General features: G+C 43.2%; 1 protein-coding gene across 2 annotated transcripts; it reads right to left on the bottom strand.

Moving 5' to 3' along the window:
• Positions 1-19410: 19410 nt before the first annotated feature.
• si:ch73-174h16.4 (leucine-rich repeat-containing protein 14) lies at positions 19411-25109 on the bottom strand. 2 transcript variants are annotated; one of them, XM_051901014.1, is made up of 4 exons: positions 24756-25109; positions 24389-24666; positions 22521-23408; positions 19411-22314 (listed from the first exon to the last, which is right to left on the bottom strand). In XM_051901014.1, the coding sequence occupies exons 2-4, from the start codon at positions 24664-24666 to the stop codon at positions 21732-21734; spliced, it is 1749 nt and encodes a 582-aa protein (XP_051756974.1). In that variant the 5' UTR covers positions 24756-25109; the 3' UTR covers positions 19411-21731. The 2 variants fall into 2 exon arrangements, with proteins under 2 accessions (XP_051756974.1, XP_051756975.1); XM_051901015.1 differs by having other exon boundaries at positions 22521-23384; positions 24756-25107.
• Between the last annotated feature and the right edge of the window lie 360 nt (positions 25110-25469).

Below are 25469 nucleotides of genomic sequence, written 5' to 3'. Positions count from 1 at the left end.
CCGGCCGTCAGTGAAATCTCATTAACGAACAAAAGCGACCACCTTTGCAATCTCATGAAGAGAACCAAGGACCAAGACTTACCGTCTTTGAAATCTCATGACAGAACAGACCCGACAGCCACTGAATGCCGACCGCCCATAAGATTTCGTAACCAAATTAAACTGGCTGGCAGAGAAATCTCGTGAAGGAACAAAACCGGCTGCCTTTGCAATCTCGTAAAAAGAACCATGGACTAAGACAGGCCGCCTTTGAAATCTCGTGAATGAACAAAACCAACCGCCTTTGCAATCTCGTGAAGAGAACCAAGGACCAAGAACTATCGTCTTTGAGATCTCATGACATAACAGACCTGACAGACATTGAATGCCGCCCGTGAGATCTCGTCATCGAATTAAACCGGCCGACAGTGAAATCTCGTGAATGAACAAAACCGGCCGCCTTTACAATCTCGTAAAGAGATCCAAGGACTAACGCCGGCCGTCTTTGAAATCTCATGACAGATCAGAGCCGACAGCCACTGAACGCCGACCGACCATGAGATCTCGTAACCGAACTAAACAGGCGGTCAGTTAAATCTCGTGAAGGAGCAAAACCGGATGCCTTTGCAATCTTGTAAAGAGAACAAAGACCTACTGTCTTTGAAATCTAATGACAAAACAGAGAGGACAGCCACTGAATGCCGATCGCCCGTGAGATCTCGTAATCAAACTAAACCAGCCGTCAGTGAAATCTCGTGAAGGACTGAACCGGCCGCCTTTGCGATCTCGAAAAGAGGACCAAGACCGGCCGTCAGTGAAATCTCATTATCGAACAAAAGCGACCACCTTTGCAATCTCATGAAGAGAACCAAGGACCAAGACTTACCGTCTTTGAAATCTCATGACAGAACAGACCCGACAGCCACTGAATGCCGACCGCCCATAAGATTTCGTAACCAAATTAAACTGGCTGGCAGTGAAATCTCGTGAAGGAACAAAACCGGCCGCCTTTGCAATCTCGTAAAGAGAACCATGGACTAAGACAGGCCGCCTTTGAAATCTCGTGAATGAACAAAACCAACCGCCTTTGCAATCTCGTGAAGAGAACCAAGGACCAAGACCTATCGTCTTTGAGATCTCATGACATAACTGACCTGACAGACATTGAATGCCGCCCGTGAGATCTCGTCATCGAACTAAACCGGCCGACAGTGAAATCTCGTGAAGGAACAAAACCGGCCGCCTTTGCAATCTCGTAAAGAGAACCAAGACGGGCCGTCAGTGAAATCTCGTGATGGAATAACAACGGCAGCCTTCGCAATTTTATGAAGTAACAAAACCGGCTGCCTTTGCAATTTCATTAAGAGAAACAAGTACCAAGACTTAACGTCTTTGATGTCTCATGACAGGAAAGAACCGACAGCAACTGAACGCCGACCGCCCATGAGATCTCGTAACCGAATTAAACCGGCCGGCAGTTAAATCTCGTGAATGAACAAAACCGGCCGCCTTTACAATCTCGTAAAGAGATCCAAGGACTAACGCCGGCCGTCTTTGAAATCTCATGACAGATCAGAGCCGACAGCCACTGAACGCCGACCGTCCATGAAATCTCATAACCGAACTAAACCAGACGTCAGTGAAATCTCATGTAGGAAGAAAACCGACCGCCATTGCAATTTCGTGAAGAGAACCAAGACCGGCCGTCAGTGAAATCTCATGAATGGACAAAACCGATCGTCTTTGCAATCTCATGTAGAGAACCAAGGTCCAAGACCTACCGTCATTGAAATCTCATGACAGAACAGACCCGATAGCCACTTAATGCCGCCCGTGAGATCTCGTAATCGAACTAAAACGGCCGAAAGAGAAATCTCGTGAAGGAATAACAACGGCAGCCTTTGCAATTTCATGAAGTAACAAAAGCGGCTGCCTTTGCAATTTCATTAAGAGAAACAAGTACCAAGACTTACTGTCGTTGATGTCTCATGACAGGAAAGAACCGACAGCAACTGAACGCCGACCGCCCATGAGATCTCGAATTAAACCGGCCGGCAGTGAAATCTCGTGAATGAACAAAACCGGCCGCCTTTGCAATCTCGTAAAGAGAACAAAGACCTACTGTCTTTGAAATCTAATGACAAAACAGGGGCGACAGCCACTGAACGCCGACCGCCCGTGAGATTTCGTAATCGAACTAAACCAGCCGGCAGTGAAATCTCGTGAAGGACCAAACCGGCCGCCTTTGCGATCTCGAAAAGAGGACCAAGACCGGCCGTCAGTGAAATCTCATTAATGAACAAAACCGACCACCTTTGCAATCTCGTGAAGAGAACCAAGGACCAAGACTTACCGTCTTTGAAATCTCATAACAGAACAGACCCGACAGCCACTGAATGCCGACCGCCCATAAGATTTTGTAACCAAATTAAACTGGCTGGCAGTGAAATCTCGTGAAGGAACAAAACCGGCCGCCTTTGCAATCTCGTGAAGGAATAACAACGGCAGCCTTTGCAATTTCATGAAGTAACAAAACCGGCTGCCTTTGCAATTTCATTAAGAGAAACAAGTACCAAGACTTAACGACTTTGATGTCTTATGACAGGAAAGAACCGACAGCAACTGAACGCCGACCGCCCATGAGATCTCGTAACCGAATTAAACTGGCCGGCAGTGAAATCTCGTGAATGAACAAAACCGGCCGCCTTTGCAATCTCGTAAAGAGATCCAAGGACTAACGCCGGCCGTCTTTGAAATCTCATGACAGATCAGAGCCGACAGCCACTGAACGCCGACCGCCCATGAAATCTCATAACCAAACTAAACCAGACGTCAGTGAAATCTCATGTAGGAAGAAAACCGACCGCCATTGCAATCTCTTAATCGAACTAAACCAGCCGTCAGTGAAATCTCGTGAATGAACAAAACCGACCGCCTTTGCAATCTCGTAAAGAGAACCAAGGACCGAGGCCTTTCGTCTTTGACATCTCATGACATAACAGACCCGACAGCCACTGAATGCTGACCGCCTATGAGATCTTGTAATCGAATTAAACCGGCAGTCAGTTAAATCTCGTGAAGGAGCAAAACCGGACGCCTTTGCAATCTTGTAAAGAGAACAAAGACCTACTGTCTTTGAAATCTAATGACAAAACAGAGGGGACAGCCACTGAATGCCGACCGCCCGTGAGATCTCGTAATCGAACTAAACCAGCCGTCAGTGAAATCTCGTGAAGGACCATACCGGCCGCCTTTTGCGGTCTCGCAAAGAGGACCAAGACCGGCCGTCAGTGAAATCTCATTAATGAACAAAACCGACCGCCTTTGCACTCTTGTGAAGAAAACCAAGGACCAAGACTTACCGTCTTTGAAATCTCATAACAGAACAGACCCGACAGCCACTGAATGCCGAACGCCCATAAGATTTCGTAACCAAATTAAACCGGCTGGCAGTGAAATCTCGTGAAGGAACAAAACCGGCCGCCTTTGCAATCTCATAAAGAGAACCAAGGATTAAGACAGGCCGCCTTTGAAATCTCGTGAATGAATAAAAAACAGTCGCCTTTGCAATCTCGTGAAGAGAACCAAGGACCAAGACCTATCGTCTTTGAGATCTCATGACATAACAGACCTGACAGCCACTGAATGCCGCCCGTGAGATCTCGTAATCGAACTAAACCAGACGTCAGTGAAATCTCATGTAGGAAGAAAACCGACCGCCATTGCAATCTCGTAATCGAACTTAACCAGCCGTCAGTGAAATCTCGTAAAGGACTAAACCAGCCGCCTTTTGCGGTCTCGCAAAGAGGACCAAGACCGGCCGTCAGTGAAATCTCATTAATGAACAAAACCGACTGCCTTTGCACTCTTGTGAAGAAAACCAAGGACCAAGACTTACCGTCTTTGAAATCTCATAACAGAACAAAACCAACCACCTTTGCAATCTCGTGAAGAGAACCAAGGACCAAGACTTACCGTCTTTGAAATCTCATAACAGAACAGACCCGACAGCCACTGAATGCCGACCGCCTATAAGATTTCGTAACCGAAATTAAACCGGCTGGCAGTGAAATCTCGTGAAGGAACAAAACCGGCCGCCTTTGCAATCTCGTAAAGAGAACCAAGGACTAAGACAGGCCGCCTTTGAAATCTCGTGAATGAATAAAAACCAGTCGCCTTTGCAATCTCGTGAAGAGAACCAAGGACCAAAACCTATCGTCTTTGAGATATCATGACATAACAGACCTGACAGCCACTGAATGCCGCCCGTGAGATCTCGTAATCGAACTAAACCAGACGTCAGTGAAATCTCATGTAGGAACAACACCGGCCGCCTTTGCAATCTCATTAAAAGGACCAAGTACCAAGACTTACCGTCTTTGAAACCTCACGACAGGAAAGAACCGACAGCAACTGAATGCTGACCGCCCATGAGATCTCGTAACCGAATTAAACCGGCCAGCAGTGAAATCTCGTGAAGGAACAAAACCGGCCGCCTTTGCAATCTCGTAATGAGAACCAAGATGGGCTGTCAGTGAAATCTCATGAAGGAATTATACCGGCAGCCTTTGCTATTTCATGAAGTAACAAAACCGGCCGACTTTGCAATCTTGTAAAGAGAAGCAAGATCGGCCGTCAGTGAAATCTCGTGAAGGAACAACACTGGTCGCCTTTGCAATTTCATGAAGTAACAAAACCGGCTGTCTTTCAAATCTCATTAAGAGAACCAAGTACCAAGACTTACCGTCTTTGAAATCTCATGATAGGAAAGAACCGACAGCAACTGAACGCCGACCGCCCATGAGATCTCGTAACCGAATTAAACCGGCCGGCAGTGAAATCTCGTGAATGAACAAAACCGGCCGCCTTTGCAATCTCGTAAAGAGAACAAAGACCTACTGTCTTTGAAATCTAATGACAAAACAGGGGCGACAGCCACTGAACGCCGACCGTCCGTGAGATTTCGTAATCGAACTAAACCAGCCGGCAGTGAAATCTCGTGAAGGACTGAACCGGCCGCCTTTGCGATCTCGAAAAGAGGACCAAGACCGGCCGTCAGTGAAATCTCATTAATGAACAAAACCGACCACCTTTGCAATCTCGTGAAGAGAAACAAGGTCCAAGACCTACCGTCTTTGAAATCTCATGACAGAACAGCCCTGATAGCCACTTAATGCCGCCCGTGAGATCTCGTAATCGAACTAAAACGGCCGAAAGAGAAATCTCGTGAAGGAATAACAACAGCAGCCTTTGCTATTTCATGAAGTAACAAAAGCGGCTGCCTTTGCAATTTCATTAAGAGAAACAAGTACCAAGACTTACTGTCGTTGATGTCTCATGACAGGAAAGAACCAACAGCAACTGAACGCCGGCCGCCCATGAGATCTCGTAACCGAATTAAACCGGCCGGAAGTGAAATCTCGTGAATGAACAAAACCGGCCGCCTTTGCAATCTCGTAAAGAGAACAAAGACCTACTGTCTTTGAAATCTAATGACAAAACAGGGGCGACAGCCACTGAATGCCGACCGCCCGTGAGATTTCGTAATCGAACTAAACCAGCCGGCAGTGAAATCTCGTGAAGGACCAAACCGGCCGCCTTTGCGATCTCGAAAAGAGGACCAAGACCGGCCGTCAGTGAAATCTCATTAATGAACAAAACCGACCACCTTTGCAATCTCGTGAAGAGAAACAAGGACCAAGACTTACCGTCTTTGAAATCTCATAACAGAACAGACCCGACAGCCACTGAATGCCGACGGCCCATAATATTTTGTAACCAAATTAAACCGGCTGGCAGTGAAATCTCGTGAAGGAACAAAACCAGACGTCAGTGAAATATCATGTAGGAAGAAAACCGACCGCCATTGCAATCTCATAAAGAGAACCAAGACGGGTCGGCAGTGAAATCTCGTGTATGAATAAAACCAAGGACCGAGACCTATCGTCTTTCAGATCTCATGACATAACAGACCCGACAGCCACTGAATGGCGACCGCCCATGAGATCTCGTAACCGAATTAAATCGGCCGGCAGTGAAATCTCGTGAAGGAACAAAACCGGCCGCCTTTGCAATCTCGTAAAGAGATCCAAGGACTAAGGCTGGCCGTCTTTGAAATCTCATGACAGAATAGAGCCGACTGCCACCGAATGCCGACCGACCATGAGATCTCGTAACCGAACTAAACAGACGGTCAGTTAAATTTCGTGAAGGAACAAAACCGGCCGCCTTTGCAATCTCGTAAAGAGAACAAAGACCTACTGTCTTTGAAATCTAATGACAAAACAGGGGCGACAGCCACTGAATGCCGACCGCCCGTGAGATTTCTTAATCGAACTAAACCAGCCGGCAGTGAAATCTCGTGAAGGACCAAACCGGCCGCCTTTGTGATCTCGAAAAGAGGACCAAGACCGGCCGTCAGTGAAATCTCATTAATGAACAAAACCGACCACCTTTGCAATCTCATGAAGAGAACCAAGGACCAAGACTTACCGTCTTTGAAATCTCATAACAGAACAGACCCAACAGCCACTGAATGTCGACCACCCATAAGATTTCGTAACCAAATTAAACCAGCTGGCAGTGAAATCTCGTGAAGAAAGAAAAACCAGCCGTCTTTGCAATCTCGTAAAGAGAACCAAGGACTAAGACAGGCCGCCTTTAAAATCTTGTGAATGAATAAAACCAATCGCCTTTGCAAACTCGTGAATAGAACCAAGAACCAAGACCTATCGTCTTTGAGATCTCATGACATAACAGACCTGACAGCCACTGAATGCCGCCCGTGAGATCTCGTAATCGAACTAAACCGGCCGACAGTGAAATCTCGTGAAGGAATAATACCGGCAGCCTTTGCAATGTAGTAACAAAACCGGCCGCCTTTGCAATCTCGTAAAGAGAAGCAAGACCGGCCGTCAGTGAAATCTCGTGAAGGAACAACAAGGACCAAGGACCGCCTTTGCAATCTCATTAAGAGGACCAAGTACCAAGACTCACCGTCTTTGAAATCTCATGACAGGAAAGAACCGACAGCAACTGAATGCCAACCGCCCATGAGATCTCGTAACCGAATTAAACCGGCCAGCAGTGAAATCTCGTGAAGGAACAAAACCGGCCGCCTTTGCAATCTCGTAATGAGAACCAAGATGGGCCGTCAATGAAATCTCGTGAAGAAATAATACCGGCAGCCTTTGCTATTTCATGAAGTAACAAAACCGGCCGACTTTGCAATCTTGTAAAGAGAAGCAAGATCGGCCGTCAGTGAAATCTCGTGAAGGAACAACACTGGTCGCCTTTGCAATTTCATGAAGTAACAAAACCGGCTGCCTTTGCAATCTCATTAAGAGAACCATGTACCAATACTTACCGTCTTTGAAATCTCATGACAGGAAAGAACCGACAGCATCTGAAAGCCGACCGCCCATGAGATCTCGTAACCGAATTAAACCGGTCGGCAGTGAAATCTCGTGAATGAACAAAACCGGCCGCCTTTGCACTCTCGTAAAGAGAACAAAGACCGGCCGTCAGTGAAATCTCATTAATGAACAAAACCGACCGCCTTTGCAATCTCATGAAGAGAACCAAGGACCAAGACTTACTGTCTTTGAAAACTCATAACAGAACAGACCCGACAGCCACTGAATACCGACCGATGAATAAATCTCGTAACCAAATTAAACCGGCCGGCAGTGAAATCTCGTGAAGGAACAAAACCGGCCGCCTTTGAAATCTTGTAAAGAGAACCAAGGACTAAGACAGGCCGTCTTTGAATTTTCGTGAATGAACAAAACCGACCGCCTTTGCAATCTCGCCAAGAGAACCAAGGACCAAAACTTACTGTCTTTGAAACCTCATAACAGAACAGACCCGACAGCCACTGAATGCCGACCACCCATGAGATCTCGTAATCGAACTAAACCGGCCGTCAGTGAAATCTCGTGAATGAACAAAACCGACCGCCTTTGAAATCTTGTAAAGAGAACCAAGGACTAAGACAGGCCGTCTTTGAATTTTCGTGAATTAACAAAACCGACCGCCTTTGCAATCTCGCCAAGAGAACCAAGGACCAAAACTTACTGTCTTTGAAACCTCATAACAGAACAGACCCGACAGCCACTGAATGCCGACCGCCCATGAGATCTCGTAATCGAACTAAACCGGCCGTCAGTGAAATCTCGTGAATGAACAAAACCGACCGCCTTTGCAATCTCGTAAAGAGAACCCAGGACTAAAACAGGCCGTCTTTGAAATCCTGTGAATGAACAAAACCGACCGCCTTTGCAATCTCGTAAAGAGAACCCAGGACTAAAACAGGCCGTCTTTGAAATCCCGTGAATGAACAACACTGGCCGCCTTTACAATTTCATGAAGTAACAAAACCGGCTACCTTTGCAATCTCGAAAATAAATCCAAGGACTAAGGCCGGCAGCCTTTGAAATCTCATGACAGAATAGAGCCGACTGCCACCGAACGCCGACCGACCATGAGATCTCGTAACCGAATTAAACCTGCCGGCAGTGAAATATCGTGAAGGAACAAAACCTGCCGCCTTTGCAATCTCATGAAGAGAACCAAGGACCAAGACTTACCGTCTTTGAAATCTCATAACAGAACAGACCCGAAAGCCACTGAATGCCGACCGCCCATAAGATTTTGTATCCAAATTTAACTGGCTGGCAGTGAAATCTCGTGAAGGAACAAAACCGGCCGCCTGTGCAATCTCATAAAGAGAACCATGGACTAAGACAGGCCGCCTTTGAAATCTCGTGAATGAACAAAACCAACCGCCTTTGCAATCTCGTGAAGAGAACCAAGGACCAAGACCTATCGTCTTTGAAATCTCATGACAGAATAGAGCCGACTGCCACCGAACGCCGACCGACCATGAGATCTCGTAACCAAACTAAACAGGCGGTCAGTTAAATTTTGTGAAGGAACAAAACCGGCCGCCTTTGCAATCTCGTAAAGAGAACAAAGACCTACTGTCTTTGAAATCTAATGACAAAACAGGGGCGACAGCCACTGAATGCCGACCGCCCGTGAGATTTCGTAATCGAACTAAACCAGCCGTCAGTGAAATCTCGTGAAGGACCAAACCGGCCGCCTTTGCGATCTCGAAAAGAGGACCAAGACTGGCCGTCAGTAAAATCTCATTAATGAACAAAACCGACCACCTTTGCAATCTCGTGAAGAGAACCAAGGACCAAGACTTACCGTCTTTGAAATCTCATAACAGAACAGACCCGACAGCCACTGAATGCCGACCGCCCATAAGATTTCGTAACCAAATTAAACCGGCTGGCAGTGAAATCTCGTGAAGGAACAAAACCGGCCGCCTTTGAAATCTCGTAAAGAGAACCAAGGACTAAGACAGGCCGCCTTTGAAATCTCGTGAAGAGAACCAAGGACCAAGACCTATCGTCTTTGAGATCTCATGACATAACAGACCTGACAGCCACTGAATGCCGCCTGTGAGATCTCGTAATCGAACTAAACCGGCCGACAGTGAAATCTCATGAAGGAACAAAACTGGACGCCTTTGCAATCTCGTAAAAGAGAACCAAGACGGGCCGTCAGTAAAATCTTGTGAAGGAATAACAACGGCAGCCTTTGCAATTTCACGAAGTAACAAAACTGGCTGCCTTTGCAATTTCATTAAGAGAAACAAGTACCAGGACTTATCGTCTTTGATGTCTCATGACAGGAAAGAACCGACAGCAACTGAACGCCGACCTCCCATGAAATGTCATAACCGAACTAAACCAGACGTCAGTGAAATCTCATGTAGGAAGAAAACCGACCGCCATTGCAATCTCATAAAGAGATCCAAGGACTAATGCCGGCCGTCTTTGAAATCTCATGACAGATCAGAGCCGACAGCCACTGAACGCCGACCGCCCATGAAATCTCATAACCGAACTAAACCAGACGTCAGTGAAATCTCATGTAGGAAGAAAACTGACCGCCATTGCAATCTCGTAAGGAGAACCAAGGACCAAGACCTACCGTCTTTGAAATCTCATGACAGAACAGACCAGACAGCCATTTAATGCCGCCCGTGAGATCTCGTAATCGAACTAAAACGGCCGACAGAGAAATCTCGTGAAGGAATAACAACGACAGCCTTTGCAATTTCATGAAGTAACAAAAGCGGCTGCCTTTGCAACTTCATTAAGAGAACCAAGTACCAATACTTACCGTCTTTGAAATCTCATGACAGGAAAGAACCGACAGCATCTGAACGCCGACCGCCCATGAGATCTCGTAACCGAATTAAACCGGCCGGCAGTGAAATCTCGTGAAGGAACAAAACCGGCTGCCTTTGCAATCTCATAAAGAGATCGAAGGACAAAGGCCGGCTATCTTTGAAATCTCATGACAGAATAGAGCCGACTACCACCGAACGCCGACCGACCATGAGATCTCGTAACCGAACTAAACAGGCCGTCAGTTAAATTTCGTGAAGGAACAAAACCGGCCGCCTTTGCGATCTCGAAAAGAGGACCAAAACGGCCGACAGAGAAATCTCGTGAAGGAATAACAACGACAGCCTTTGTAATTTCATGAAGTAACAAAAGCGGCTGCCTTTGCAACTTCATTAAGAGAACCAAGTACCAAGACTTACTGTCTTTGAAGTCTCATGACAGGAAAGAATCGACAGCAACTGAATGCCGACCGCCTATGAGATCTTGTAACCGAATTAAACCAGCAGTCGGTTAAATCTCGTAAAGAAACAAAACTGGCAGCCTTTGCAATCTCGTAAAGAGAACCAAGACCTATCGTCTTTGAGATCTCATGACATAACAGACCCGACAGCCACTGAATGCCGACCGCCCATGAGATCTCGTAACCGAATTAAACCGGCAGTCGGTTAAATCTCATAAAGAAACAAAACCGGCAGCCTTTGCAATCTCGTAAAGAGAACCAAAACCTACTCTCTTTGAAATCTAATGACAAAACAGAGGCGACAGCCACTGAATGCCGACCGCCCGTGAGATCTCGTAATCGAACTAAACCGGCCATCAGTGAAATCTCGTAAAGAGAACCAAGACGGGCCGGCAGTGAAATCTCGTGAATGAACAAAACCGACCGCCTTTGCAATCTCGTGAGGAGAACCACGGACCAAGACCTATCGTCTTTGAGATCTCATGACATAACAGACCCGACAGCCACTGAAAGCCGACCGCCGATGAGATCTCGTAACCGAATTAAACCGGCAGTCGGTTAAATATCGTGAAGGAACAAAACCGGCCGCCATTGCAATCTCGTAAAGAGAACCAAGACCTACTGGCTTTGAAATCTAATGACAAAACAGAGGCGACAGCCACTGAATGCCGACCGCCCGTGAGATCTCGTAATCGAACTAAACCGGCCGTCAGTGAAATCTCGTGAATGAACAAAACCGACCGCCTTTGCAATCTCATAAAGAGAACCCAGGACTAAGACAGGCCGTCTTTGAAATCCCGTGAATGAACAAAACCGGCCGCCTTTGCAATCTCGTAAAGAGAAGCAAGACCGGCCGTCAGTGAAATCTTGTGAAGGAACAACACCGGCCGCCTTTGCAATTTGATGAAGTAACAAAACCGGCTACCTTTGCAATCTCGAAAATAAATCCAAGGACTAAGGCCAGCAGCCTTTGAAATCTCATGACAGAATAGAGCCGACTGCCACCGAACGCCGACCGACCATGAGATCTCGTAACCGAATTAAACCTGCCGGCAGTGAAATATCGTGAAGGAACAAAACCGGCCGCCATTGCGATCTCGAAAAGAGGACCAAGACCGGCCGTCAGTGAAATCTCATTTATGAACAAAACCGACCACCCTTGCAATCTCGTGAAGAGAACCAAGGACCAAGACTTACCGTCTTTGAAATCTCATAACAGAACAGACCCAGCAGCCACTGAATGCCGACCGCCCATAAGATTTCGTAACCAAATTAAACCGGCTGGCAGTGAAATCTCGTGAAGGAACAAAACCGGCCACCTGTGCAATCTCATAAAGAGAACCATGGACTAAGACAGGCCGCCTTTGAAATCTCGTGAATGAACAAAACCAACCGCCTTTGCAATCTCGTGAAGAGAACCAAGGACCAAGACCTATCGTCTTTGAAATCTCATGACAGAATAGAGCCGACTGCCACCGAACGCCGACCGACCATGAGATCTCGTAACCAAACTAAACAGGCGGTCAGTTAAATTTCGTGAAGGAACAAAACCGGCCTCCTTTGCAATCTCGTAAAGAGAACAAAGACCTACTGTCTTTGAAATCTAATGACAAAACAGGGGTGACAGCCACTGAATGCCGACCGCCCGTCAGATTTCGTAATCGAACTAAACCAGCCGGCAGTGAAATCTCGTGAAGGACCAAACCGGCCGCCTTTGCGATCTCGAAAAGAGGACCAAGACCGGCCGTCAGTGAAATCTCATTAATGAACAAAACCGACCACCTTTGCAATCTCATGAAGAGAACCAAGGACCAAGACTTACCGTCTTTGAAATCTCATAACAGAACAGACCCAACAGCCACTGAATGTCGACCACCCATAAGATTTCGTAACCAAATTAAACCAGCTGGCAGTGAAATCTCGTGAAGGAACAAAACCGGCCGCCTTTGAAATCTCGTCAAGAGAATCATGGACTAAGACAGGCCGCCTTTGAAATCTCGTGAAGAGAACCAAGGACCAAGACCTATCGTCTTTGAGATCTCATGACATAACAGACCCGACAGACACTGAATGCCGACCGCCCATGAGATCTCGTAACCAAATTAAACTGGCAGTCGGTTAAATCTCATAAAGGAACAGAACCGGCCGCCATTGCAGTCTCGTAAAGAGAACCAAGGACTAAGACAGGCCATCTTTGAAATCTCGTGAATGAACAAAATCAACTGCCTTTGCAATCTCGTGAAGAGGACCAAGACCAGCCGTCAGTGAAATCTCATTAATGAACAAACCGACCGCCTTTGCAATCTCGTAAAGAGAACCAAGGACCAAGACCTATCGTCTTTGAGATCTCATGACACAACAGACCTGACAGCCACTGAATGCCGCTCGTGAGATCTCGTAATCGAACTAAACTGGCCGACAGTGAAATCTCGTGAAGGAACAAAACCGGCTGCCTTTGCAATCTCGTAAAGAGAACCAAGACGGGCCATCAGTGAAATCTCGTGAAGGAATAACAACGGCAGCCTTTGCAATTTCATGAAGTAACAAAACCGGCTGCCTTTGCAATTTCATTAAGAGAAACAAGTACCAAGACTTAACGTCTTTGATGTCTCATGACAGGAAAGAACCAACAGCAACTGAACGCCGACCGCCCATGAGATCTGGTAACCGGATTAAACCGGCCGACAGTGAAACCTCGTGAATGAACAAAACCGGCCACCTTTGCAATCTCGTAAAGAGAACCAAGGACCAAGACCTACCGTCTTTGAAATCTCATGACAGAACAGACCAGACAGCCACTTAATGCCGCCCGTGAGATCTCGTAATCGAACTAAAACGGCCGAAAGAGAAATCTCGTGAAGGAATAACAACGGCAGCCTTTGCAATTTCATGAAGCAACAAAAGCGGCTGCCTTTGCATTTTCATTAAGAGAACCAAGTACCAAGACTTACTGTCTTTGAAGTCTCATGACAGGAAAGAACCGACAGCAACTGAACGCCGACCGCCCATGAGATCTCGTAACCGAATTAAACCGGCAGTCGGTTAAATCTCGTGAATGAACAAAACTGGCAGCCTTTGCAATCTCGTAAAGAGAACCAAGACCTACTCTCTTTGAAATCTAATGCCAAAACAGAGGTGACAGCCACTGAATGCCGACCGCCCGTGAGATCTCGTAATCGAACTAAACCGGCCGTCAGTGAAATCTCATGAATGAACAAAACCGACAGCCTTTGCAATCTCGTAAAGAGAACCAAGGACTAAGACAGGCCGTCTTTGAAATCTTGTGAATGAACAAAACCGACCGCCTTTGCAATCTCGAAAAGAGAACCAAGCCCGGCCGTCAGAACAGACCCGACAGCTGCTGAACGCCCGTGAGATCTCGTAACATATCGTTTTTGAGATCTCATGACATAACAGACCCGACAGCCACTGAATGCCGACCGCCAGTGAGATTTCGTAATCGAACTAAACCGGCCGACAGTGAAATCTCGTGAAGGAATAATACCGGCAGCCTTTGCAATGTAGTAACAAAACTGGCCGCCTTTGCAATCTTGTAAAGAGATCCAAGCCCGGCCGTCTTTGAAATATAATGTCAGAACAGACCCGACAGCCGCTGAACGCCCGTGAGATCTCGTAACCGAACTAAACCAGCAGTCAGTGAAATCTCGTGAAGGAACAAAACCAACCGCCTTTGCAATCTCATAACAGTACCGAGCTGACAGCCACTGAATGCCGACAGCCCATGAGATCTCGTAACCGAACTAAACCAGCCGGCAGTGAAATCTCGTGAAGAGAACCAATACCAGCCGTCTTTGAAATCTCATGACAGAACAGAGCGACAGCCTGTAAGATCTCTTAACTGAACAAAACCGGCCGTCAGTGAAATCTTGTGGCGGAACAAAACCAACCGTTTTTGTCTTCAAAATCTCGTAAGAGAGTGAATGAGCAAAACTGGCCGTCTTTGTTTTCAAAATCTCGAAAGAGAGCGAAGGAACAAAACCGGTAGTCTTTTGAAAGCTCATGACAGAACAAAATCCCACCTCCATTTAGATTGTGTAACTTAACAAAACCAGCCATCAGTGAAATCTTGTCACAGAACAAAACCAATCGCCTTTGTCTTCAAAATCTCGTGATAGAGCAACGGAACAAAATCGTTCTTCTTTTGAAAGCTTGTGATAGAACAAAGCTAACTACAACTGAGATCTCATAACCAAACACAACCGACAGACTTTGTCCTTGAAATCTCGTAAGAGAGTGAAGGAACAAAACCAGCCATCTTCTGAAAGCTCATGATAGAACAAAGCCAAATGCCACTGAAATCCAGCAGTGAGATTTCACAGACAAAGGTGGTCAGTTTTGTTCCATCACGAGATTTCACTGATGGCTGGTTTTGTTAGGTTACGTGATCTCAGAGGCGGTGAGATTTTGTTCTGTCATGAGATTTCAAAAGACGGGCGGTTTTGTTCCTTGCTCTCTTACGAGATTTCGAAGACAAAGGCCGGTTTTGTTTCGTCACGAGATTTCACTGACGGCTGGTTTTGTTGAGTTACGAGACAGCTTTTTTTTTCAGTATTATACCATGTTCCACCAAGATGTTACGACAAAGAACTTTTACGCAGGAACACAGTACATTTTCTGACGAGCCAGTCCACTATGATGTCAGATCTAGAAGTTTGTCAGTACTGGTAGAAGGTGACACTGACAGAATTTGTAGTCACTGGAGCAGACCGTTCTGGTGCCTCTTTATCAAATAGATCATCATAGGTACAAAGACACCTGTACCTGAGGAAAATCTGGAACAAACTCAACAAACAATTTTGCCAAGCATCAATGCTGAATCAACAATATGCACAAGAAGTGAAAGAACTGTCAGACCTCCAGTAAGATTTAAAGACTGTACCACATAGAGAATGACATTAACTGATGATTTATGTATTTTAAACTTGTTTGATTATGATTGTCATCCTGTTGAAGGGCTACTCTTTATGCTATTCTGATTGTATTTATGACAGTGTTTGTGATGGTATATCTTGATTCATGACTGTGGTTATTAATGTTTGTTGATTTGGTGATGTAATTTTCTTTATCATTTAAGAAAGGAGGTTGTAATATGATGCTGTGTGTAATGTGTTCCACATGTATATGACCACATGGCTGTTTTAAAAGAGGTCTGCTTTGAAAATAAAGGACACACAATAAGCATGGTGTGGCTGTGAGTCTTTCTGCAATAAAAGAAAACCCGCATAAACAACAAACAAGACATAAAACTACAACATGCTAATACTAATGTCGTATACTATTCAGGAAGGATAATTAGGATGCAGCACAAATTGTGTCGTGCAGTCATGTAAAGCAAGGCTGTCAATGTCCTTTGCTCAGACCACAATATGTATATGTTAGGCCCACATGACACGCATTGGCTGGTCTAAGAGTGGACAAAAATTCAAACTCTCTAGAGCCTTTTCTGCATCATGGCGGTGTATAAAGGTGACAAAATTATACCTACAAGAGAGGTTTGTTATTTTGTTTCTGCAAACTAAATTGCACAGCAAAATCCCCAGTGTTAAATTAACACCCAAAGTGTACATATGAGTCCATCTTGCCGGGTGTTAAAAAGTAACACTTAAGCAGTGTTAAAGTTAATGATATAATTGATTGATGATTGAGTGATGATTGACAATTAGTGGTGACACCTGATGTTAATAAGCAGAATCACTGAAGAAACAACAAGAGAAAAAGAGAGAGACACGACAACTACAACTGACTTCCAGCCATTAAACATCATTACACTTATTATTAACCAGTTTGATTTTATTTCTGTAATACATCAACAAAAGTTCTTATTCAGAATTAACAGATGTTTAGATGTTAATGTTTTAATGAAAGTTTAGTTTGAAAAGCATTTCCTTTAGTTGGGCTCGTGACTCTTTGTTTATTAACATTAATTTTTCTCTGGTTGTTCCAACTTTGTGTTTGTAGACAACATTTGTTATGGCCAGAGAAACTGTGATCTGGGCTGCATTTCCCACAAGTGTTGTAAGCCAAAGTTGATCAATTTAGGTTTACAGTGCTTTGGGAAGCACAGTCATAATGGTTGTGTTTTGATGATGACATTCTCATATTGAAATGGCCTGGTTCATTGGTGACATCCAGTATTGTTATCCCATCATATAAATGTTCGATTATTTCCTTACACACACACAGACATCAAGAATCAGCATATGACCCTCAACAATGGTGACAATCAAACAAAGTGCTTCTTGTTGCAGTGCATGATGGGAGCCACCAATCAAAACTCATCCATGGCTCCCATCATGCATTGCTGCATGAATAAATTATGCAACTGAATTGTCCTGTAATTTTCGTAGATTGTTCATGTTTGCTTTTATTTTGCTGTTGTTTTGTTGTGACAGTAGCTTGTTTTGTGATGTTCAGAGTTTATCTGTTTGTCAGTATTTTGTATTTATTTATTGTCACCGTTCTTGAGAATCATATGCTGATTCTTGATGTCTGTGTGTGTCTAAACACAGAAGCTTCTGTGCATAATGTATTTTTCTTAAAAAAAAAAAGAGTTGGATCTCAAGCTGTAAAGTCACAGGACTACAATCATTAATACTAAAGTTACACATCAAGCATACAGTCAGATTTAGACTCTAAAAGACATCAGGCCATAGCGTGATGATAACATCACCACCAAAACATACTGTGACCAGATCATGTTTTCTCTGGTCAGAACAAATGTGCTTTTCAAACACAAAGTTGGAGTAGCCAGATAAATACTAATAATAAAAGGTAAAGCGTCAAGAGCCCAACTAAAGCAAACGCTGACCTCTTTCATGGTGACTTGAAATGAAACATTCCATAAAACATTAATTAACACCTTTTTTTTCTCTTTCCTTCAATGATTCTGCTTATTAACATCAGGTGTCACCACTAATTGTCAATCATCACTCAATCATCAATCATCTCATTAACTTTAACACTGCTTCAGTGTTACTTTTTAACACCCGGCAAGATGGACTCATATGTACACTTTGGGTGTTAATTTAACACTGGGGATTTTGCTGTGTGTAATCCTATTTCACAATATTACTGTTTTCACTGCATTTTTTTTATTAAATAAATCCAATCTTGGTGAGCAGAAGAGACATATTTCAATTGTACAATTTCAGTTGTAATGTTTCCAAACTTTCGATAGGTACTGTATTTTCTGCATTATTCTGTGAACTTATTTTTTATTTTATTTTTTACATTGTATAAAATCCATGAGGACTTAATGCACAAGTGTTTGTAGCACATAACCAATATCTAATATTTTTTCCCTATATTTTATGACAATTTTATGATTGGTTTATTGTTCAGCAGTGTATTTGATTTCTCATTAAAAGAAAAAATCTATCATATAAACAAAGGTCAGATAAAAACTGGCCTCACTTCTGAAATGATGGCTACGCCCCTGTTGTTGATTGATATCCTCTCTTGAAGACCAAATGTAGAACGCTGACATTTTGATTGCTTCTTTTCATAAAGCTCCTTGTACCAGCCACAAGTGTTGTGTAGAACTCAGCAATTGCTGTATCTGAGAAAGTATGCCTTAGTCAGATGAACGGATCATATAAAGTGATTGCTTTCTTTGCTCATTTTATAGTCTCCGAGCGGTCAACGTCGCAAACATCGTGACGTCACAACATGACATTCCATTCTGGGAGAGAGGAGCAGCACATTTAGTTGTTATACGGAGACTGTGCGCGCCTGCGCGGTGTGAGAGAAACAGCGAAAAGTTTGAAGCGCTAGAGTATTTCTGAGTATTATTTTACCATATTGTATCATTTTACATGTAAATATTAGCCGAAATCCCAGTACAGCCGTTGTATTTAACCTGTGTATAATAATTCGTCAGACGTCGACGTCGCGGTTATAAATCAGGATTTTAGCAGTTTAGAACAGCTGCTTGGAAATGGCTTAATAGTGACTGCTGTTAGTCTTGTAGTCTTAATGGATCGCGTTTTAGTCACTATTTTATACTCGTTCAATTGTCTAGCTAATACCAACACAGAAAAACGTGTATTGTATTAATTCTGTATTGGAAATTCTGCTTAATGTTCGGTCACATTAGACAAATGGGTAACACTTTAATGTTAAGTTATAAGTCACTCATAAGTTAGTTAATGATGAATGAATCATTTACAAAACATGACTATACGTTCATAAATGATTAAGTGGTATGCTAACGATTTACAAATGTGTTGTAAGTTATCTTAAAAAATGTGTAAATCATGAAATTAATCAAACAGATCATTAGGTCATATGATCATACAGATCATATAGATCATATGGTTGAAAGTGTTGTAAAATGGTGCGGGTCCTTTAATAGCAGTTTTGCTTTTGAGAGTGAAGTGAGAGAGGGAGAGAGAGTCGATCGTGTTGTCGCGACCGGAGCACTGTTATGAGGCTGTACTGTTAATCACCGTTCAACTATTGTAAACAATAAATCTTCGGACCAAAACAAGTTGTAATTTGTTTACTTACTAGCTGCTGAACGAAAGGAAAGGGAGTTAACCCCGAAGTTTAAATAGAAAGCTACTTCGGCCCTGGAGCAGTGAAAAGTCTCCCCTTGTCGTCTCCGACCACGGTCAGGGACAGAGCAGGAACGGTTAACAAAAGTTATTAGTTGATACATTATAAATAATTGAAGTATTTATGTCAACATTGTTTTAGTATTATCTCAATAAACAATTCATGAACAAATGATGAACAAACCACTAGTAAATGATCAGTATATGATTTATTGATGAAGTTGTAAGCTGGTCTGTGTTCATATGCACAAACATGCAGGCATGCTAAAGCACTATTTTTAAGAAGAGTAATTTATTTGTTTTGAAGTGGATAAACATTTATAAATGCCTTAGTCAGGTGATTCCAGTGGGTTATGTTAAATCCTTCCACTCATCAACACAGACTAGTGTTCTGTGTGGAGTGTGTGTGATCTAGTGATAAAGTGGACCTCTGAACCGGTTTTACCTTCCACTGAAGCTCACATCAGGTGCACAGAGTTAAAGACTCCATGTGTGTCAGAGAAGACAGCTGTCTATACCCTCACCAGTCAGCACATAAACTGCAGTACACACTACAAGTGTTCAACACCAGTTATAAATGATGTGAATGATCATGATGAGCCAGTAGGGTTTTTAGAACAGAGATTAAGATGACAAAGATTAATCTTTATCAAAGTGGGAAAGCAAAAGTGTGGAGAAAAAAAAAAGAAACTGCAAATGATCCAAGGCATACAACCTCATCTGGAAAGCATGGTGGATGTAGTATCATGTCTGCCTCTGGAACAGGCTCACTCATCTTTATTGATGATTTATTCAATGATGGCAGCAGAAAAATGAATTCAGAAGTGCACAAAAAATCTTGCCTACCAGTGTTCAAGAAAATGCCACCAGACTCAATGGGAAGTGCTTCATATGGTAACAGGACAATTACCCAAAACACTAGTACTGCCAACTCAATCAAGGAGATTATCATGGTAAAGAAATTGTGGATCTTAGATTGGCCAAATCAGTCTCCAGATTTAAAACCTAAGCATTTCACCAGCTGAGGAAGAGACTAAAGGCAGAAACTCCCCAAAACAAGCAACCGTTGAAAATGGCCAAGACCAAGAGTCTGGTGATGTCTATGGGTCACAGACTTGCTCCTGTGATTGCTTGCAAGGGATTTACAACTAAATATTAGCATTTACACGTTCACATTTGCTTTAAGTTAAACTGTGCCAATACTTATGCTCACATTAGGCAGAAGGATGAAACTCAAAATGTTTTACCAACTAAGTACAGCACTTTTAGTGTTGAAACTGCCAATAATAAAATGTGACATTCTGTACTTCTGCCTCATATTAATCTTTTAATCATATTTATAGTTGTCTTGACACCACAGCTAAAAGAGCAATTTTGTCTTTACTGTCCCAATACGTATAGTTTGTTTTGTTCTGTGTCATGTTTAGGGGTGTGAAAGTCAATGTCCCTAACAGACAACTGTGCATCAATAAATAAAATTGGATCACTAGGGATTCCTTTTATGTGCTGGCAAAGGGTCGGCCAGGCTTGGAAAATAATAGAACTCTTCCCATATCCCATCAGGCAAACAAGTTAAAATATTTTTCAAAGAGTCTATGCAGTGAACTTTATATACATTTGTAGATCCAATAATGCCTTATGCATCAGACGTTCAGCTAATGGTCCCTGGCTGTGACGTCTGATGATGAGACTATAACTCAAACCCCATCCTTTCCCTGGTGCACAATTTATAATAGAAAGTATGATATAAAAATACTATTGTTTTCATTTTTCATTATAGATTTGTAATCATTTAAGCACTTAAGTAATTCAATAAAATTGGTTACAAAGATTCCAAGTTTTCCAGATTTTCCAGAAATCGTGAGCACACTGTACTTGTCTTTAAATACTATGATGTTCAATTAATATTCAAAGAATAATTAACCTAAAAACAATTTTTTTTTTGCCATAAAAACCATACATTTTTGGAAAAAAATGTTTTTCATTTATGGGTAAACTAACCCATTGACATTAATGTTGAATTAGCAGAGACAGAGCAAAGAATATCAAACCTGAACATTTTCAATATTCAAACAAAAATAAAACTGATTTTTTCTGGGCTTTACCATATAACACAGATGGATGGATGGATGGAAGGAAAATGTGGATAAAAATCCAGCCTTACAGCCCTGTGAGAAAATTAAGAAGTCAAAAAGTTTGTCCCTTGAGAAGATTAAGAAGAAATTAAGAAGTCAACAACTTTTAAGAGGTGTCTTAGTTCGTTCCATCGGTGCAGGCCATAAACATGATATAAGGCAGTAAAACCATATGTAATGCATAGCAAAACAAAAAATTCAAAATCCTTTTATATGTGATGCTGCAAACAATATAATACTATGGTTTATTTTTAACAAGACTGTGTGTCTAAGCTAAGGTTTGCTTTTCATGAAGAAGCTTGGCAACCACAAGTAAATTCCCTAAGAGTGGTTAAAACATACGCTGAGAGTACTAGTTTAAGCATAGTTTTGATTGTCAAGTGTCATCCACAGTCAAGTCTGGGCTATAGTTCAGAAGGTCAGAGGTCACAAGAAGGTCCTGGGAGCGCCCTTTCAAGTTCAGAACCTCATCCAGCAACCTCAGCGTCAAGTCCCTGCCCTCAGGCTCCTCTAGTAGAGGCCAGTCCAGCAGCTGAGCACTGGAGGGGAGAGCCGGCAGACCAGGCTCATATTCCTCTAGTGGACTGGGATAGAGCAGCAGACGAAGAGAAGGGATACCTGCTGCTGTACGGGCCAGGGAAAGAAGTCCTGTCCTAGATAGCGGGTTTAAGGCTAGTCTTAAGCTACGCAAAGCCCGACAGCAGGACAGGGAAGGGAGAAGAGCTCCCAAGAGAGTGTCTGAGAGGCCACAACCACAAAGTGAAAGCTGGGACATGGAGCTTTCAGCTTGACCTAAGAGACGGCGCAGAGAGGGCAGGGACGATTCATCAAGCCTGTTCTCGCTCAGGTCAAGTTCTCTCAGGAATGAAGCATGAGGACTGCAAGAGAGGTAGGCCAGGTCAGTGGAGGTCAGGCACAGGTATGGCAGCTCCAGCACCTCCAGGGGCTGGGAAAGAGAGCTGCAAACAGGAATTAAATGAGGAATTAAAAACATGCTAATCATACAAGCGGTGTATTCATCACACCGAAAATGAAATGCATTTTGAATACATTTTTTTTTTTTTTTTTAAAAGGGCATCAATGTCATTGAACCTCTGACTAAAATTATGAAAGAGTGTGCGTGTAGTAGGAGTGTATGAGTGCATAATCCCACATGTGTATTTACCTGAGCAGCAAGCGCAAGTGTCCTGGAAGTCGGAGTGCAGTCAGGCATAATCTCTTCAATCTCTTCAGTGAACCCAGTCCTTCCGACATGTCCTGTAGGGCCCCCTGCTGGCCAGGTTGTGTGCGTTGCAAGTCCAAGTTACAGTAATGCAGTCTGAGAGAGTGAAGCTGTGGGAAGGGAGCTAACAGTGGAAGCAACATAGCCAGGCCAGACACCCCAAGGCTGGAGTAGCGGATGTCCACACCGAGGAGATCCTGCTGAGGCAACAGACCCAATAAGGAAGCTATAGAGGGAGCTGAGAGTTCCTCCACGCGAAGGTAGCGGCAGTGGAGTTGCAATTGGCCCAGTTGACTAAGGGCATCACGGACGCGCTCCCAGGAACGGGAATTGATAAATAAGTCAGCCCTGACATGGACCACAACTACCTCGTCCCAGTCTTGGTCACATAAACTACCGTTATTACTGCTATTGTGTGATTTCACCTCAGATGAAATCTTTCTCCTCTGGATCTCCATCCTCCTTCTCACACCCTTTACTGACTCAACGTCTGGTAACGTTCGTTCATTAGTTCTGCACTCCATCTTCCCTACTACTTCCACTCGGTCTCCTCCCTGACTCCCTTCACCACTATTCCCGCACCCTACACTGCCCCGGTCTCGTTTGATAGCGCCCCGTTCGCGCTCCACTTCCAGCCCTCTTTTTCGCTCTCTTTCACCATCTCTCCTGTGAGCCCTGGAGGCAGCAGCTCGAGCTTGTAGCACCATTGAGCAGAGGGCAACAGTGAGGGACCATCCACCCATTGAGTCTTCAACTCTCACATCCTCACACTGAAGTCCACTGAGATCCAGCACCTGCAGGCAACACCTGGTAAGGGAGGCACATATAGGGCTAGTAAATAATGTTAAAAAAAAAAAAGAGAGAGAGAAAAGATATGAAACACTTGATATGAACCAACACGGAACGACAGAGAGATGAAGACAAAATGACAGTGAAATCTATTTGAGAATGCATATACACACACACACACACACATATATATATATATATATATATATATATACACACACACACACACACACACACTGCTGTCTCGTTTTTAAAAGAAGTCTACATATATAGACTCTCTCTCGGTGAAATACTATTAAAATTTAAAATATTCGAATATATTTTAAAATGTAATTTATTCCTGTGTTGGCAAGCTGAATTTTCAGCATCATTACTTCAGTCTTCAGTGTCACGTGATCCTTCAGAAATTATTATATAATGCTGATTTGCTGCTCAATTTATTACTATTAATGTTGAAAACAGTTGTATACAATTTTTTTTCAGGATTCTTTTATGAATAGAAAGTTCAAAAGAACAGCAGTTTTTAACATTCTAATATACTGATTTGCTGCTCAAGAAACATTTACAAAAGATTATTTGATGAATAGAAAGTTTACAAAATAACAGCATTTATTTTAAATAGAAATCTTTTAGGTTATTATAAATATCTTTACTGTCACATTTGATCAATTTAATGCTTCCTTCGTGAATAAAAGTATACATTTCTTTCAAAAAACAAAACAAAAAATAGTGTGTTTTTAAAAAAAAAAAAAAAAAAACATTTCCAATCACTAATTCATATTGATTTGTCATCCACATGTACCTCATTTGCTTGTTTACTGCCAGTGTGATTAAAGGGTCATCAATGACATTTCTACCTATATTTATCCATGCTGTCAGGTCAGAGACATGTCACATGAGACATGCTGTGAAGATTAAAATAATTTCTATGTATAACACGGCACTGTACTGACCCTGTCTCTTTTATTGCACATTTTGTCATTAAAATGAAAAAGAGTGATTTAGAAATAACACATCCATACCTCTTGTCCGTCAATCCCCTGACCACAGCGAGCAGCAGAGCCTGAACGCAGAGGCGGTTCGGAAGGCACTGGCCCGATTTTCTGCTGCCTCCTATAGTCAGTGTTCGCTCAGGCCACCGCTGGATGAGCTCACCGACGGCTAGAGGACGGCAGTGAGAGAAGGCGGCGTCCAGCAGCGCTCGGTAGAGCTCCCTCGGCACACAACTTAACCAATACGGCGAAGAACTGTGGTCGCTCACTACCTCCCGGGCGCACAGGTTCACCAAAGACAGAACCATCTGAGGATGGCATCCAAAATCATGACTTGACATGCAAATCAAATGACAGATTGCAGCATGTTGATTACTTAAAAAAAGAATGACCAAACCTTTATCTCTCAAGAACGACCCCAAAAGCACCTCGGTGTTTGCAGCTACAAAAGTATCTCCCTCATCACACTGTAATCCTGCATAGTAACTATATGCTACATTCAATTAGACTCGTTTAACAGGCATCTGAATGTCGCGAGCGTCTTAAATGTCTAGTAAACCTAAATATAGGATTTAATATGCTCAGCCTTTAGCGAGTTGTAGATGATTAATGCCTGCTTTATATAAGTGGAATGTGAGCAACGGCAAGTAAAATACAACTCCGTGGGATCTGTATGAATTTTACAAATTGTTTAAATTTCTTAAGTGTTTTTCCAAGCCGTTCCGACATCCTGTCCGATATTTACGACTGAGCATAGTCGCCCTTTGATGACGCAAAAAAAAAAAAACAAACAAAAAAAAAAAACGCATTTATTTGGCGACTACTTCCGGCAAACAACAACAATAATTTGCTAGAACGAAAAAACACCCCATGGGCATGAGAATGATCACACAGATAATACAACCCAAACGAATATATTAGTAATGAAATGTAGTTAGTTATAATTTATTATAAATATTTAGATGTAAGAATTAACTTGATGCATCAGAATTAATACCACAATCAACTAACGTCGCTCTGTCTCTATGCTGCCTTCACGTGCTGTCGGAATTATAGTAAATACGAGTTTCCTAGGTAAAAATTGCACATGAACGCCCTCCCATTTCGAAAC

This window comes from Ctenopharyngodon idella, chromosome 7 (genome assembly GCF_019924925.1).
Source record: "Ctenopharyngodon idella isolate HZGC_01 chromosome 7, HZGC01, whole genome shotgun sequence".
NCBI classification, from domain to species: domain Eukaryota; kingdom Metazoa; phylum Chordata; class Actinopteri; order Cypriniformes; family Xenocyprididae; genus Ctenopharyngodon; species Ctenopharyngodon idella.
This window is presented reverse-complemented; position numbering and strand designations above follow the sequence as displayed.

Bases quoted from the DNA above. Each gene is read 5' to 3' on its own strand.
- si:ch73-174h16.4 (XM_051901014.1), bottom strand. From the start codon at position 24,666: ATGGTTCTGTCTTTGGTGAACCTGTGCGCCCGGGAGGTAGTGAGCGAC. The intron at 23,409-24,388 runs GTATGGATGTGT...ATTATTTACTAG, and splicing joins AGGGGATTGACGGACAAGAG to CCCTATATGTGCCTCCCTTA. The intron at 22,315-22,520 runs GTAAATACACAT...TCCTGTTTGCAG, and splicing joins CACTTGCGCTTGCTGCTCAG to CTCTCTTTCCCAGCCCCTGG.